This window comes from Procambarus clarkii, chromosome 61, assembly GCF_040958095.1.
Source record: "Procambarus clarkii isolate CNS0578487 chromosome 61, FALCON_Pclarkii_2.0, whole genome shotgun sequence".
In the NCBI taxonomy this organism is placed as follows: domain Eukaryota; kingdom Metazoa; phylum Arthropoda; class Malacostraca; order Decapoda; family Cambaridae; genus Procambarus; species Procambarus clarkii.
The window spans coordinates 13,996,515-14,014,974 of NC_091210.1; the positions used below are offsets into that span (position 1 = coordinate 13,996,515).

The 18,460-nt window shown below is 38.3% G+C and overlaps 1 protein-coding gene across 6 annotated transcripts in view; it reads right to left on the reverse strand.

Annotated features, from left to right (window-relative positions):
* Window positions 1-1,525: 1,525 nt before the first annotated feature.
* LOC123774425 (uncharacterized) overlaps window positions 1,526-18,460 on the reverse strand; it is a 52,876-nt gene continuing 35,941 nt past the window's right edge. For all 6 annotated transcript variants that reach the window (XM_045768723.2, XM_045768722.2, XM_045768724.2 and 3 more), the window contains exons 15-19: window positions 17,550-17,770; window positions 15,138-15,305; window positions 13,140-13,319; window positions 11,988-12,143; window positions 1,526-9,442 (exon numbers count right to left, since the gene is read on the reverse strand). In XM_045768723.2, coding sequence (XP_045624679.2) covers window positions 8,480-9,442; window positions 11,988-12,143; window positions 13,140-13,319; window positions 15,138-15,305; window positions 17,550-17,770 — 1,688 coding nt within the window. In that variant the 3' untranslated portion in view covers window positions 1,526-8,479. The remainder of the gene's footprint in view (window positions 9,443-11,987; window positions 12,144-13,139; window positions 13,320-15,137; window positions 15,306-17,549; window positions 17,771-18,460) is intronic.

The window sequence follows — 18,460 nt, forward strand, 5'->3', positions numbered from 1 at the left end:
TGAAAAAACATCTTCTGCTTTCAGTCCTCCATTGTGGCTTCTTGAGTTTGAAACCGTCGCTCTTTGTTGGTGTTACAAACTGAACAAGTTTTCTAGATCAACATCCTTCAAATTGTTCAGTATTTTGAACGTTTCGATGAGAATAAGTCCCTGTCGCGTAGTGGTAAAACACACGCCCCGCGCTTTCTGAGCAATTTGGTCTGGGTTCGTATCCTGGCCGGGGAGGAGTGACTTAAAAGAAAAAGGAGCCAATACCTAACTCTAACCTCTGTTCATCCAGCAATGAATGGAAGAGAAGTTGGAAGGCTATATTTGACATAGTGGCTTTAGGCATTGTATGTACAAGCTCTATCTATAAATCCATCAACTTTTGTATCTTACCTTGTATGTATGTACCTTACCTGAATAAATATTTATTATTTATTTATTTATTTATTTCAGGAACCTGCTATTCATCCGTTAAAATTTGTATTATATCCATATTAGCAGACTTTAGTTATAAGTTATGTTTTATAGTTCACTATATTATTTCAGTTTAATATTTAGAACCACATACTGTAATCTTAATTAGTTACAGTATATTTTGTCTAAGCTTATTTATTCACAATACACGATTATATAAATGCAAATTTCAATTCCATTTACCACACAACCTTTCACAGGTTTCTTATTGAGTAGCCTATATACATATTTATTGGTTTTTAACTTTAATTATCTAATTTCAACCTGTTCTCCATAAAATATTAGTGCCTATACAAAAATATAGACTATACTATAGTACCCAAAAAGTACACATTTGGCAATATTAAAATACTATCCAGCATTAACAAATCTGCAACAAGTTAACCAACAAGCTTTCCTAAGATTAATATGCAATGTCGTATAAGATGTAAGGGTAATAGGATACTACATAGAGGCACAACTCCTTACACAAAATGCCCATAACCAAGTGGGCACAATGTTGATTGATTGACTGATGAAGATTAAGCCACCCAAAAGGTGGCACGGGGATGAATAGCCCGTAAGTGGTGGCCCTTTGGAGCCATTACCAGTATCATTAGCTGATACTGGAGATCTGTGGAGGTGCAACTGCACCCTACGGAGAGGTCGTGACCTCTAGGCACAATGTTCAAGAGTAATGTTTAATATACAAGCGAGACAAATAAGTTTCCCATTTTTTATTCTAATAAGACCAATTGGAAAAGCCAAGTTTCATGGTGCAAAGTTTATTATTCCATAAACTTTGGGAATAATTTTCCATAATCATAACATTGTGAAACAGATATAGTTTGGCTGCTACTTGACAACTGGAAGATAGACTTCATAATCCATATTAATATTTATCTATCAGCCAAAGGTTCAAAAAATTTCTTCGAGCACACTAGCCCTTTGATCCTGAACACTGCCTTCTTATTTTAGAGGCTGTTCAATTAGCATTTGCTTAATGGCTTTAGTTCCCTTTTTCTTTAGTAGGCAATTAGATTTACTTTCTTAATAAATTAGGAATTGGATAATAATACAAGCATTTAGTCTAAAATGTTAGCCTTTATGGCAAAATGCTACATAATATTTAGAAAATTCCAGTGAAAATTCAGTTTACTACAAGCACAACAGATGGAAAAAATAATAACTTACTTGTACTACTTGGCAGACATCTGACTATAACACAACAATCTAGTAAAATTGACTCTAATAGCAATTACCGGGTTCCTAGGGAAAACTAGTCGGGTAATAGCCGTTACCAACTCTCAAGAGGAACTAGCCAGGCAATGGCTATTACTAGCTCTCTAGGAGAGCTGGGATGGTAATAGCAATTACCTTCTCCATAGGGCAACTGGTCAGGTAAGTTGTCTGTTAACCCAAAAGAAATTATCCTTACATACCTCCTGAAGTGTTATCCACGGACAACATCCAAGAACAAAAATATTTCTGAACGTGTGACTTAAAATCTTCCAGATCATAAAACATGGGACTAATGAACCTGTTATTACAGAGTTTCACTGCACGTAAAAACATAATTTGCATAAAAAAATTACTGTATTTTAAATACACAATGTACAACATCCGAGACTAAAACAGGAATACTTGCACAATCATTCTTTCACCGAATACATGAATGGGTTGTAAACATAAATAAAATACAAATTATACTCAAGAATTCTAACAAACCACTATGGCAGTTTTCATCACATTTCTTGCAATCATTGTACGACTTACTAGCTAATTAAAGATTCTTGTCACCTGTGAATACCGGGAAAATGCATTACATCACTAGCATCTATGAATTAATTTAGATTGTCTGTCTTTCCATTTTCCTGGTGCAATCTTCAGTGAACAAAACACCATTAAATATTGTTTGTAAACTATGAAGACCTTAGATCTATGAATAACAAAGAACATATAACATTGTAAGTACACATCAGAGAGAGAAGAATGGGGGGGGAGGGCATCAACAACGTGATACACTACAAAGGATGTGTAAACGAAGGTCTAAAATATCTGCTGTTTGCGGATAATGCCAAGTCTAACTCGGCCTCAAATGGTGAAAACTAATCTACTCGAGAATAATTACTTGAGCAGCTGTCATTCAGATTGGCCAAAACAGACTTTACAAGTACTGTATTGTTATTTGTATTAAATTATTGTCATTATTTTTGTAATTTTTTATTAGGAATTAAGTCAATTCCACTACCATGGTAACAGTTAACAGCAGATTTACACACAATTGTACTAGCCTGTTTAAAGACAGGAAATAGCTTACTGAATCAAGAGTGAAACAAAATAATAGTATTGAGTAAATTACCCATAATCACGAAACCACATTCTTCTGTTCTCTTCTCTAATCATTGTATAATCCAAATCAATGTAGTATAAGCTCTGAGTAAAGTTACCACCCCATTCACTGATACAAAATGCTGAGGTAAATATAGGCAGAATGCAGACACTGATAAAAATATTACATTTCCTATCACACTGCATCATAGTCTATCCGCCTGTCCTCGTGTCATACAATAACATAGTATGCACAGATATTGAACATACATTTTAAGTATACTTTTGTACATAATGAAAGCTAAATGTACTTAGATCTATGTACAAAGCAATACTTACATTATGCATTCAATATCAGCCATAACAGGGTTATATATTTGTAATAAGTACAAAACTATATAGAGCACAGTACAGTAATTGCCTTTAAATAGTTTGCACATTACCATGCATACTATAATGTATGAATATGATGATGACAGGTTATGTGTAGAGTGAGGTGGAAACATACACTAATGCATGTGCACATGCATGGGATAAACACACACACACTAATGCTTGTGCACCTGCATGGATATACACACACTAATGCATGTGCACCTGCATGGATACACACACACTAATGCATGTACACCTGCATGGATATACACACACTAATTCATGCGTACCTGCATGGATACACACACACTAATGCATGTGCACCTGCATAGATATACATACACACACTAATTCATGTGCACCTGCATGGATACACACACACTAATGCATGTGCACCTGCATGGATACACACACACATGCATTAGTGTGTGTGTGCATCCATGCAGATGCACATGAATTAGTGTGTGTGTATCCATGCATGTGCACCAGCATGGACACACACATACCTTCACACCCCTTCACACTAATATTAACATAAATTATATTTGTACATGAGAGTGAGCATGCTCAAACATGCAAGCATTCAGCCACACACACACACACACAATGTCCTCTAAGGGCTGTGTTAATGTTGTTTAATCTTAATGAACTTCATTATCAGGTTTCTGACATTATGGAAGGTAACCCAGTGGACACTGTTGTTTGAAAGTGACCATTACGTACTGTTTACTATGTAACGTCAGTCGCTTTCAATCAATAGTGCCCACTAGGAATAATTATCATGAAGATACACGAGAGGAGACATGCTAGTCTTGGAATTATTGTCGTTGTGGGGCAGTAACCTCAAGAATGTGTTTTCTCAGAAGTTTGAAGGAAAGTTTGAGAATAACATTGCAAGTATCATATACTATCACTGTCTTGGGAGTAAAATATATCTTAACAAACGCTATTACGCATCAACCAACAAGCAAATCTGTCTCTTAACTTTTAGTACAATAAGGAATACTAAGCCCAACCTCTCCACCTGCCTCTGCAAGCCAGTAATAAATAAACAGTTATCCGACAGAGAAAGAGAGAGAGTGTGAGACAAGAGGCGCTTCAAAGCTAAACTAATCCTACTAAGCTCATTCCATTTTTTCCTTTGTAAAGGATCCTTTCAAAGAAATAAATTACTACTCCTCAGCACAGCTGGTAATTGTATCTAATAATAATAATAATAATAATAACAACAACAATACTAATTACAATAATAATAATAGTTTATTATTTTAAGAAAATTTATTCAAAAATAAGTGTCCATATTGTATAACAGAAACATTTTTATTCTAAAGAACATAATTCAATTACAAACATGAACAGTGCTGAGGAAGCTATTCTAAATTATTGATTCCTTACAATAATGCTGATAATAATAATAATAATTAATAATAATAAAATAATAAAAATGCTGCTCAATTCATATTAGCAGCATAGAAACTTGAAAAATTGTTATCCTTGTTCTGTTGTAAATATGCATGGAGGAACATGAGATAATGAACATATATGAAATGATACATATAACTATAAAATGCAGAACATTGATTGATTTTCAATGGACATGTTACATTCCAGATAAATATTTCAAATTATCTACAAAACTTTAAAAAACAAACATTCACCTTACACAAAAAGTCAATAAGATGGGAAATTAAAATGCCTATTACCAGCATTTATAAATTAATAAAAAAAAGAACAATTTATGGCACAACTTTTTAAATAAAGCCTTATAAACCACTTCAAAATAAAGCTTTACCATCACATTTACGCCTGGCACAAACTGCTCAGAAATCACGAATGTGTTAAAAATGAAAGATCACTCATCTGCATGCTACCACTCAAAAAACATGAGAAACACTTAAGTGCTGACTTTTATCCACATAAAATACAAGTTCCTTTTATTCTTCTGTAAAAATTGGCAGACAATTAACATTGTTTCATGGGACGATGTTTGTATTATACAGTGACTCGCATCAACGATGTTGGTATTGTACACTGACTCGCTTCAATGATGTCTGTATTCAACAGTGACTCGCTTCAACGATGTTTGTGTTCTACAGTGACTTGCATGAAGGACATTTGTATTCTACAGTGATGCATCACGAAGATTAATAACAACACGACCAATTTAACCTCGCTATTCTCAAGCTTTGCTTTTCTCACTAACAAAAATAATCTCTTGCGATTCTGTAAATCCAAAAAGGTTAAATGTTTTCTTTATACTGTACTGTATATGCTAATTTTCATACAAAGTACTGATAACCTTGTTATGAAAAATAGAAGCCATTACTCACTAATCCAACGGCACAATGAATATATACAGTATATTCATCTAATACATGCATCAATGGGCTAGTGCAATCACTGGACTAATTGTCATGCATGTATCCAATCAATCAATGGTGTACGTAACACGGCCTGTCAATCATTGGTATAGGTGATATATGGCCCACCAGATACTGGTATAGGTGACATGTAGCTTGCCAATCATTGGTATAGGCAACACTTAGCCTGCCAATCATCAGTATAGGTGACAAATAGCCTACCAATCACCAGTAGAGGTGACACATAGCCTTCCAATCACTGATATGGGCAACACAGAGCCTGCTAGTTTACCATAGTTATCATTCAGCTATTAGTGATGGAAACTGATAAATATCTTGGGAATTCTCAAGATGCTACACACCCACACATTACTGGGCTAAACTAGTCAGTATTTACCAGCGATTAGGGGGGGGGAAGCGAGCGTTTTGTGCCTTGCTTCCTCACCATTAATACCAGGATTATATCTCGGCATTTAGCTGAACATAGCTGATTAACCACATACAAGTTGAGCTAGTTTTTGAGTGAGGACCAAAAACTCACTCACAAATAAATTTACCAAGTTTCAAATTAGTTTACAAAATATATGTTATTTATTTTATAAGCCCAAAATCTACTCACTGCACATGTATGCATGTCATAAAGACACTGCCATTTACCGAGTAGTTACAGTATCAGTTACAAGATAATTTAGAGCCCAGTGCCTGGACTTACAATATAAATATATACAGTAATTCCAATTTTCAATTGACATAAATGAAAACTCCTAAGGTTGGTAAAAGGTGGATTTGAGATCGAAAGAGGCTGAATTTTTTTTGTGTGTGTGTGTGTGACATGCTTAGAATGTTTGTTTCGCATCCTGTACCTATGCAATGGAGAAATGGAAAGATGTGTGTAATTACCTAGGTGTAGTAACAGGATGAGTGCTATACTCGTGGTGTCCCTATCTTCCCAGTACTGTGTGTGTGTAATTACCTAAGTGTAATTACCTAAGTGTAGTTACAGGATGATAGCTACACTCGTGGTGTCCCGTCTTCCCAGCAAGTGTGTGTGTGTGTGTGTGTGTGTGTGTGTGTGTGTGTGTGTGTGTGTGTGTGTGTGTGTGTGTGTGTGTGTGTGTGTGTGTGTGTGTGTGTATGTGTGTATATATATATATTATATATATATATATATAAATATATATATATATATATATATATATATATATATATATATATATATATATATATATATATATATATATACATACACAGTATATATCATAACTAATGGCCAGAGTTGCCTAACAAGCTAAATTTTCTTAATTATCAAAAACTTTCTCTTACAGAATGAAAATTTTTCATTGTATTATAAACATGATAGTTTTTTTGTTAGTCAAAACAAATAATTCTAACCTAATCTAATTTGCCAGTTGAATTATTTCTCATTACTGCATAACATACATAAAACTAAATGTAAGTTAGAAAGTCATGTAGTCAGCATAATATTATACAATTAGCGGTGAACTAATTCCAAAATAAATATTTTAAATATGCACAATTCTTCTGGCTGTTAGGCAAAATGGACCTGGCATACTAGGCCAAGTAGTGCAGTTCTGGCTATTAGGTACAACATATATTTGAACTAGCAATACATGCATGCATGTACTTTGGCACAAGTCATATTTCCTGCCAAGCCACATGGCTTATACATGCAAAACAGTCATCTCAATATGGAATGTATTGATTTCTTTTGTACAAATTATTTACCAAGTAAGATATTCATGAAACCTAGGTCATACAGATTTACTGTATACTGATTTTGTCCATCTTCTCCATGCAAATGAGATAAAAATTAATACGGTTAAAAGATAAATATATAAAACATTGATTTGAGGCTTTTTTGACCATGAAAGGCAGATGGGTGAGCAATAACTACATACAGTATATGAAACACGATCAAGAGTCAAATCCTTGGTCATAACGAGGTTGTGAACAACGGGGTTTCTCACCCTTACACTTACAGCTTCGTGACTAAATGCGTGTTCAAAATATTAATCTCCAATGAAATGGCATAAATTTACTAGATAAGGATATCAAAGATACACGTTGAAATGCTAAACTGACTGGTTACGTTATCACAAATCTCTGAATACCATACCAATGAGCGGATGAAAAATCCAATTGAAAATTAAATTTTGAACACCCTACTTTGAGCAACATAAACTTTCTAACATGTTACTAACAAGAGTGCAAACGTTTGAGAATTTATTGTTTACCTGTTGTATCACATTAAATTTTTTAAGTATTGAGCTATGTCATAATTTCCAAATAGTCAGTTTTCTAAGCTGACACAGGGTATTATGGGATGTATAGCAGGCTTCAGTATTATTATATATTCATCTGCTGCTTTACAAACTAGCAGGCAAAACACACATGCTATACACCCACTAGACTTATTGTATGGCTATCGAGTTGTAAGCCCTGAGCAAATTTTCCGGCAGCAGTAGCCAAATTATGGGCCAGTCCAAGTTTGTTATGAGCATAACAAAGGCAACTGTATCTCCACACACAAGGCAATACCAGTACATGAAGGCTCGTATCATTATTAACATTAACAATTCTAGTATTTTATCAGCATCGTTTCCCCAACAGTGTCCCTCAATTGTTGCTCGTTTACATATCCACACACATTCTGCATGCTAAGTAACCTTCAGAGAATTATTCCCTAAATATTACAATTATCAAATTATCTTGTATCATGGACTTTGTTTATATGTAATTTTTTACCTATAAATTTTTACATTAATAATAACCATGGAAAAATATCTTCGTAATGGACAGCTGCTGACTTGACAGTCACAGATTAGTATAACTGATGACTTGGCAAGTCAGCTAGGGACATACTCAAAAACGTATACAATTCTCTTTAAATGCTCCACTGCTGTGAAGCTCCAGATTCACTTTTACCTGTTATCGTGAAGAGCAGGTTTCACTTATGATTCTTCCTCGTCTTCTAGCTCTAAATCCTCAGTGTCAGGAGAAATGGTATATGCACTAACAATCTTCAATCTTGGCTCATCGTCATCATCATCTTCACTATCTGTAATGTCATCAAAGAATACTTCTTCCCGTATAACTTTTTTATCTGGTAGCCGTGTTTTCTTTTCTTCGGTTATGATGGACTTACTTTCTGCTACTTTCACCGCAGAAAATAACCGTACTTCCATCTCATCTTTACAAGATGTGCCACCTTCCACAACTTGAGTATCACGAAGTTCATCGAGATCATATTTCAGCTCTTTCTCCATAGTTTCGTAGTAATTTACAACATCTTTATCAATGTTTTCAAGACTTTTCACTACTATCACTTTATTTTCAAAATTATCTGAACTGATTTTTGCCTGGATGTCAAGATTATCTGATATGGCTTCCCCTTCACTTTCAACACTGCATGTTATTGTGTTCACAGCACTTGCAATTTCATCATCCATATTTACTCTTTCATCAATTTCCAACTCAGGTTCACTTCCGTCAGAATCACTTTTTTCTACAATATCCCCTGGTTTTGCCTGACCTAAAGTCAATGGATCTTTTGCTCCATCTGGGAGCTTACGGAATAGAGTTTTGGATCCCGATATCAAGTCATGATTTAGCTCATGAGTTACCTGCAAGATTGACGAAAGGAAGATTGCTTTGCACTGTGTACATGGAAATCTGTGACTTGATCTATGGAGTCTCTTATGGTTGTCCAGGTGCAATTCACTAATGAATGCTGCTCCACACAAGGAGCACACAAACGTAGATGTTGTTGCCATCTTTTGTGCTCGACGGTCTTTTCCCCGCTTCGTTTGGAACCAATATTTTACTCGTTTTGGTCTTAGATTAAGACGTTTGGCCACAAGCCATACCTCAGACGTGCCCGGAAAATTGTTGTGCTCATAATGAGTCTCCAAAACCTGTGAAAATAAACTCTTTAATACAAGTGATATGTGTACACTTTTAAACAAAATTCATGACATCATCTATAGAAAAACACTGCAACAGCACTCAGTGCTGCATTGTAAAAAGTTACAGAAAATAAAAAAAATAAAAATTTGCAATGTATATAACCTAAAGTTCACATACAGTATGTTTAAAATCACATCTACACATGAACCTATATATACATACTATATAACAAACAACATGAGGAACAACGTGTTTACCATGATAACCTGAAGTATTTACCACGATAGCACATCTCCTGTGCCAGGTAAGTAAGTGATTGTGTGAGAGGAGGGATGGATGAGGTGGATGTAAACAACAAAAACAAAACAAAAACAGCAATGAATGTAATGAAACGCTTCTTTTTGGTAGTGACCCGGTGGCTCCTTGACGCTAACTCACTGAGATTGCTTCATTCTCATGGGTCACATCAGTCTCAGGAACTCTGTTTGGCCTGCCAGGGATCAGATCCAGAACCTGGCTCCTTCACACAGGTACAGGGAGCGAGTGATAATCTGCCAACCAAGTGAGAAAAGCATCCAGAAAGTCAGCAAAGCTTTACAGACAACTGTAAAGTTCACAGAAAATGAAGCCTTGAAACCAGCAAACAACTTCCCCAACATTTAATAGGAAACAAGAGATTTACTCAAAACCAGCTTGAACCCAGTAGTACTGATAACTGCCACAAGGTGGCCTGACCTCAGCCCACAGTCAGCTCCTCTGATCAGTTCTGGAGATGATGAACAACCCACTAATGATCCGACAAACTTGAAGGGAAGGGAGGGAGCCAGGAGGCCACTAGGGCTCTACCAGAGAGAGACAATTTATTAAATTCAATGCTAGGCTTCTAAAGGAGCCTTCCTGGTGGCTCCCTGAAGCTAATTAATCATGGAAAACAAAAACACAGGACTTACAATGGAGGAGAGGCAGCAGGAACGAAGATGAAGGAGAAAACCCAGGCCGGGGGGGGGGGGGGGAAACACGACCTAAAGTAACACAACACACTGGAACCAGGAAGGTCAATCAAATGCCAGGCCACCATAACCCTGTTATACCGCCAATAGCCACAAACCCGAATATCGGCTAGGACATGTTGGAAAACACTGCCATCAAGAAGGCTTACTTGTTAGCCTCTGGGCCTGAGGGTAGACCATAGGCTGGCTAAATTTAATGACACTACAGATAACCTGGGAAATGCAAGCCTTGGAACCGGGGACCAAGGAAACAGAACCAACCAACAATGCATCAATCGAGGCAGAACCTGTAGCCAACGGGTAGCGACAACAAGCCACCAATGCACACAACAAGTGATGAACCCCTGGCCAAACCAACTAAGCATCAATCACAACAGGCACCCTCTGAATGCAAGCTGACTAATACTTTGGCAGAAAAGAAGAGGGCTGCAACTGAATTAAATGCCCTACAGGCCCAAAGAAGCAAAACCCATGCATCCGAAGAGAATGAATCTTACCTATAGAGCAGCCGGAGACAACAGCCAACAAAACACCGCTTTCAGAAAGGTATCTCAAGTTGATGGGAAAACTGCTAACTGAGGTGAGGAGAAAAACACCAAAACCCTGTCCAGAAACAAGGATGGCTCAGGAGCAGCATGAGCAGACTGGAGGTGGAAAATGCACAAGATAACTTGCAAAACGGCACTGAAGAAGTCGACACTGAACGCAAGCAACAGTGGCTCCTCCAACACTAGATGATAAGAGGCAACAGTATTATGCATGAGATGCTGATCGAAAAACAACCACAACAACAACCACAACAAAAACAAACAGGCCAGACCTGACCGAAATTCAAGAACAACGACAAAGAGACAGAGAGAAGGCGACTTCATACAGTCATTGTGAGGAAAGATTCAGGTGGGACATTTAATCCAGCCACACGCTCACCATACAAATGGTGAGAGAACCGTGTCAAACACTCCAGACGTGAAGAGCAGAGAAGTTTGAACCAGCAAAGTATGTCGCCAGGCTATTTTGCTAACAGAGGTATGAAAAATGCCCAGAGTGAGTGAGTGAGTGAGTGAGTGAGTGAGTGAGTGAGTGAGTGAGTGAGTGAGTGAGTGAGTGAGTGAGTGAGTGAGTGAGTGAGAGAGTGAGAGAGTGTGAGAGTGTGAGTGTGAGAGTGTGAGAGTGTGAGAGAGTGAGAGTGTGAGAGAGTGAGAGTGTGAGAGTGTGAGAGTGTGAGAGTGTGAGAGAGTGAGAAAGTGAGAGAGAGAGAGAGAGAGAGAGAGAGAGAGAGAGAGAGAGAGAGAGAGAGAGAGAGAGAGAGAGAGAGAGAGAGAGAGAGTGAGAGTGAGAGAGAGAGAGAGAGAGAGAGAGAGAGAGAGAGAGAGAGAGAGAGAGAGAGAGAGAGAGAGAGAGAGAGAGAGAATGAGAGAATGAGAGAATGAGAGAATGAGAGAATGAATGAATGAATGAATGAATGAATGAATGAATGAATGAATGAATGAATGAATGAATGAATGAATGAATGAATTCGAGGTGGGGTGAGGGGGCTACTCACCTTTAGTTGTGTATCAGTAAGAGGTGCTCCTGAAGGTCTCCCTGTTTTGGAGTCTGAGTTCAATTCATTTTTAAGCTCTACTTTAATCCCATGCCGAATCCAGTGCGTCTCTAGGACAATCGAATTACTGTACTCTTTTCCACAAAAGTGGCAGGCCTGCGGATTAAACAAAATATTTAAAACAAGCCTTTGACAAGGAGTTTGTTACATTATATTTGTAAAATAATTGATAATATCAAATGCACAGAATTTATTTGCAAAATAAAATAACATGGCATCTACTACTTTCTACTTATCCAGCTGCATACTAATTGTGTTCAACAGTTTTCCTCACTGAAAAAGGGGTGACATGAAAGGGAGTGAACCGTGTGACAGACTTCAAATGACTGTATCATATTACAAGAAGAGTAAAAGATGTGCTCAGCCTCAGAGGCTGAAAAACAGTACCTGCCTCAAGAAATGGGAGATACATGCCATGCCTCAGTGCCTGTACATTATAACCATGCTTCAAGAGACGAGACAGATATGCCATTCCTTAGAAGCAATATGTCATTACCATGCTTCAAGAGACGAGACAGATATGCCATGCCTTAGAAGCTGTATGTCATTCCCATGCTTCAAGAAATGATAGAGATATGCCATGTCTCAGAGACATGGAAAACACATGCCATAACTCAAGAGATGGAACAGCTACATCACATCTTAAAAGATGGAAGAAAAATACAACACCCTAAGAATGTCTAAAATAGTCCCTCCTCCAGTATCAATGTTGGATGAAAAATGAGTATTCAAAATAATGATATAGCTGAATACTTAATAGCTATAACTTATAACCTAATTCCTTAGCGGGAGTTTCATACGGACTTATGCTCCCACACACACATGATAGAGCCCAGTAGGCTCAGGAACCTGTACACCTGTTGATTGACGGTTGAGAGGCGGGACCAAAGAGCCAGAGCTCAACCCCCGCAAGCACAACTAGGTGAGTACAACTAGGTGAGTACACAATACATATAACCACTCGCTTGTCATTTTACTTGCATAAGCCACAGCAACATTCCTGTAAGGTGAATGAAGCCACATTTGAAGCACATGCCCATTCACGAACTTGTTTATAAATTTTTGAGCAAGCCAGGTGCAAAAGTAGCTCACCTGAGCCCAATGAGATTTATGCATCTCCTGATGTTTATTGAGGTCTGCCTGGCAGATGAAAGCTGCATCACAAGTCGAACACATCTTGCTCATAGCTTTTTGTGAGCTGATAGCTGCTTCACCCTCCAGGCCCTCATGCTTACTCTCTTCCAACTTGTGAATGTGCTGCTTTCTTCGTTCCTGAAAGAGGATCAAATATGCCATGAGGGTCAGTGTGGCTAGACTGTGATAACTAAATGACAGTGTGGCTAGACTGTGATAACTAAATGACAGTGTGGCTAGACAAACAGTCTTCCTCAGTCAATCTTGTGAAACAATGTTGAGTTAAAGAAAGTAGAGTTTCTGAATGAGAATATATAACTACAGAAACATTTACAAGAAAATAAGAAGATGAGCAAGAAGAGCATGAAAATCACAATGAAGAAATGAGATGGGATTGGAGAGTGAAAATAACTCTGCCTGTCCTGAGTGTTCTGACGGCTGAGTGGACACGGCTTGGGATTCGTAGTCCTGAGGTTCCGGGTTCGATCCCCAGCGGAGGCGGAAACAAACGGGCAGAGTTTCTTTCACCCTGATGCACCTGTTCACCTAGCAGTAAATAGGTACCTGGGAGTTTGACAGCTGCTACGGGCTGCTTCCTGGGGATGTGTAACAAAAAGGAGGCCTGGTCGAGGACCGGGCCGCAGGAACCCTAAGCCCCAAAATCATCTTACGATAACCCTACAAGAATGATGCTGCTGGAGGGACAAACGAGGATCACGGCAAGATGATAGAGGACTAAGATTAATTAAATAAGTCAAGGAAAAATATGATATCAGTAAGTTTGCCTAGGGTTAGGAGGGTCAATATTTTGAGAGAACCCTTTAGAAAAATAGCTATACACAGAAAATCAATACAAAGAATTAACACCAATGGAAATAAAGGACTCCAATAAATCCAATGAAAGGATGTCACGGAAAAGTATTGGTAACTGGAGGCTAGACAAATATTGCAAGGTCAATACAATTATAAATCCTTAGAAACTGGGATAAATTCTAGGCAAATTGACCATGTAAGGGATGAAGAATTTCTCTCTAAGGTGGGGAAGGAAGCCTTACATGGTGAAGTGCAGGTGGCCATTTTTAAGACTTGACAGGGATTTAAACTAATAAAAATACAGCAGTCTGGGAATGTGGAGAGAAGAAAGGAGCTGCAGAATCATATGACGGCATCATCACACAAAGTGAGAAACAGATTAATAATATCCTAATAATTTACTAGCAAACGGTAGAAGTATTAGAAATAAAGCAAAGGAGATAAAGGTGATTATGTGTTTATACAGGAAAAAATTGGTGCCAATGTGATTCCTGAAATGTGGAAACCCAGGATTTTATTACAATTACTGTATATTACAGGCTAAATATTATTTCACATAAACAGACTCAGCATACGAGGGACAGCAATTAAATTTTATCACAAGGAAGAATGCTAATACAGAGATTAGGTTTATGTTATTTTTTATAAATATATACTGTATATACAAGAGTTCTTACATTCTTGTACAGCAACTAGCATGTATAGCATTTCGGGCAAGTCCTTTATCCTGTGTTCCCCGGAATACAACCTGCCCAATCATTTAACAACCTGGTACAAATTTTACTGTTGGGTAAACAGAGGCTACAGTTAAGGATTGGCGCCCAGTCAATCCTCCCCGGCCAGGATACGAACCTAGGTCAAAGCACTCGCTAAACGCCAAGCGAGTGTCTTACCACTTTGCCACGGGGACTGGTAATGTGCCTTCGTTGGTCATTCTGGAAATGACTTGGCTCACCCCCCTTGCATTCACTGAACTGCCACAATCCTTGTTCAGAGGACACAGCCAAATTAACCTTAACATTCCTCAATAGCATTCCTCAGAAAGGCCTTTTTTCATACTTACTGAAAGCCTTTTTCATACTTACCATGCTGTATGACGAGCATGGTAATGGTAATCACAAAACATTAATTGCAAAGTCTTACCTTAAACCATATGTGAACATTTAGTGGGTCTACATCAAGCCGACGAGCAATGAATCCAATGTCCATTGGGTCAGGAAAGTTGTTGTCATTGTAGTGTGCCTCTAACACAGTAAAATTCTTCCACAGAGGAATGCGTCCATGATGTAATGCAGTCTTATCATCTACATTCTGTAAAGTAACAAATATTATTGAGCTTTAATTTCATGGAAAATGCTTCCCTTAGTGCATAGGCTCTCATACTTATGGAAACACTGGCTTCAGCTGCCCATGGAAACACTGATCTCATCTTCCTACAAAAACACTCTTTCAGCCGTCCATGGAAACACTGGCTTCAGCTGCCCATGGAAACACTGATCTCATCTTCCTACAAAAACACTCTTTCAGCCGTCCATGGAAACACTGGCTTCAGCTGCCCATGGAAACACTGATCTCATCTTCCCACAGAACCATTCTTTCAGCCGTCCATGGAAACACTGGCTTCAGCTGCCCATGGGAACACTGATCTCATCTTCCCACAGAACCATTCTTTCAGCCATCCATGGAAACACTGGCTTCAGCTGCACATGGGAACACTGATCTCATCTTCCCACAGAAACACTCTTTCAGCCATCCATGGAAACACTGGCTTCAGCTGCAAGTGGAAACACTGGCCCTTAACTGCCCGTGGAAACACTGGCCTTAAACTGCCCATGGAAACACTGGCCTTAAACTGCCCGTGGAAACACTGGCCTTAAACTGCCCGTGGAAACACTGGCCTTAAACTGCCCGTGGAAACACTGGCCTTAAACTGCCCGTGGAAACACTGGCCTTAAACTGCCCATGGAAACACTGGCCTTAAACTACCCATGGAAATACTGGCCTTAAACTACCAATGGAAACACTGGCCTTAAACTGCCCGTGGAAACACTGGCCTTAAACTGCCCATGGAAACACTGGCCTTAAACTACCCATGGAAATACTGGCCTTAAACTACCCATGGAAACACTGGTCCTTAACTGCCCATTGAAACAGGGTATCTGGTAAAACTGATAAATAATGCAAAAATGTATTTTTCACATTAATTTGGCACAGCGGCACAGAACGTTGCCTGGCTGTTAACTAGCTTCCTCACGCACTCAAGCTCTAATGTATTCATCCAGTTTTGTTCTATCTGGCACTTTGATAATACGACTGAACCCTCAAATGTCAGAAAAGCCTAACATACCTCTTGAAAAGCCAGGAAACAATACAAGTGATGCATGATATTGTAACAATACTAGCTGACATTGTAACTATAAGGTGTGAAGGATAGATGAAATTGTTTATGTAATAATCTAAGATGAGGTCTGATAAAGACTTTTTGTGCCCTCTGTAATGCTTTTGCACTACCGCTCACAGAATGAGTATGGGGTGCACAATAAACTAGCCGCCTTCGGCGGCAACAATAAATGATGCACGATAGCCACAACTCTATCTCCAGCTGCACTATAGTAGAGGGTTAGAATGGCTGTTGGACTTAACTGATTGCATGTCTGCTTAATCAATCAATTCATATTAAATAAACCTGCATGAGCCAGTATAGGGAAACCATATAAATAAATAAATCCACCTTCCAAAAAGGATAGAACCTATGGCTACCATGGGTGGAATGTACAAAATATGTACTGGTGTACCTCTCTCTCTCTCAAAAAAAAAAAAAGAGTTACATTTTGCACTCTTGGAATACTATAAAGGGCAAAGCAAAAAGTGGAACAGAAACAATTTACCTTACCTAACCTGTTCTAGGCATAAATAAGCAATCCTAGGTCTAGTATGTACTACCTAAGGCCTAATTTAGTACATTTAAAAGTTTGAGATCTTGTTCTGATCTTTCAAGATTTTTGGGTAGCTAAATCTCTGGATTTTTCAAGTTTCTGATATATCAAGGTTTGGATTTTTTAGGTTATGCTAAATTCAAAATATGCAAACTACACATATTTTAACTTTTACAACTGAAGTCAATTATTACAATACTTAAAGCTGTGACTTGATAAGGCCCCAGAACAAGCCAAAACATCATCACAATCCTTTCCTTTTCATATGTATGGGTTAGGTTATTTATTTTTACTCAAGTTATTGTGACTTCTTCTCTGCACTATAAAATAATTACAACTTTTAACTAACGATGAACTTGCTCATCTTCACCATTGGAAGAGGAATGCTACATATGCATACTCCTACATATGCTAAGCATACTCCTACATATGCTAAGCATACTCCTACATATGCTAAGCATACTCCTACATATGCTAAGCATACTCCTACATATGCTAAGCATACTCTTACATATGCTAAGCATACTCCTACATATGCTAAGCATACTCTTACATATGCTAAGCATACTCCTACATATGCTAAGCGTGCAATGGGGCCCCACATTCCTCAGATGCTCACCTCGTCATTCTGCGAAGCATCACTTTCAACCTGATGAGCCATCCTGTGAGTAACCAGGAGATCTGCGTTGTTGAAGACAGCACCGCATCCTGGCACCAAGCAAACAAACTCACACTCCGGGATGCTGTCTTGGCTGTGAAGCACCTCATTGTGTCTCTTCAAATTGGAATCTGTCACAAAGGACACTTTGCACTCCTGACACTCAACCGGTGGATATTTACCTGCAAAAGTGATCAGAGTAAACCTAATTAAGTGCTTAACTCAATTTTTTTTAAATTATTTAATTAAAACAATACTGAGTACAGTATAATGAAAGGTCCCTTTATGGGGCAATATATCGGTAGCTTCGGTAGCTTCCCAAAGCACTGGCATTCTAGGGACATTCTGTTCACACCACTTTCCTATAACTAATCTGCCCCATCAAGGACTAATACTTTTTCTAATACTTGTTCAAACCCATTGTATACTCTGCAAGGGTGGGTGGTTCACCGCAATAGTGGGTGATCTTGATCCCCATGTGCTTCCCCACCTATTGGAGGAGACGAGATGGGTTTGAAAGTTCTGTGTTCCTGGTGGGTAGTATGCCATGTGAGCTCAAAGAAGCTACCAGGGTTGCCACTGTAGATATGGGCAATTTAAATTGCCTAAATAATTATTTATTTGTCAACAATACTGCCTGTTGGTCTACAAAAAATCAGTGTTGAATGTAATGAAATGCCATTTTTTGGGTGAGACCCAGAGGCTCCCAGGAGCTATACTGGGCTGATGTGTATATAGTAGACCGTAGCAACAGCCAATTAATGGAGTTCTAAGCCTAACGGGGACCACGAGCTAGAAATTGGCCTCCCTCAGAGAGGCACGAAAAGCAATGGCCTCTAGACAACCCCCATGTGGTTGAAAGCAGTCTATAT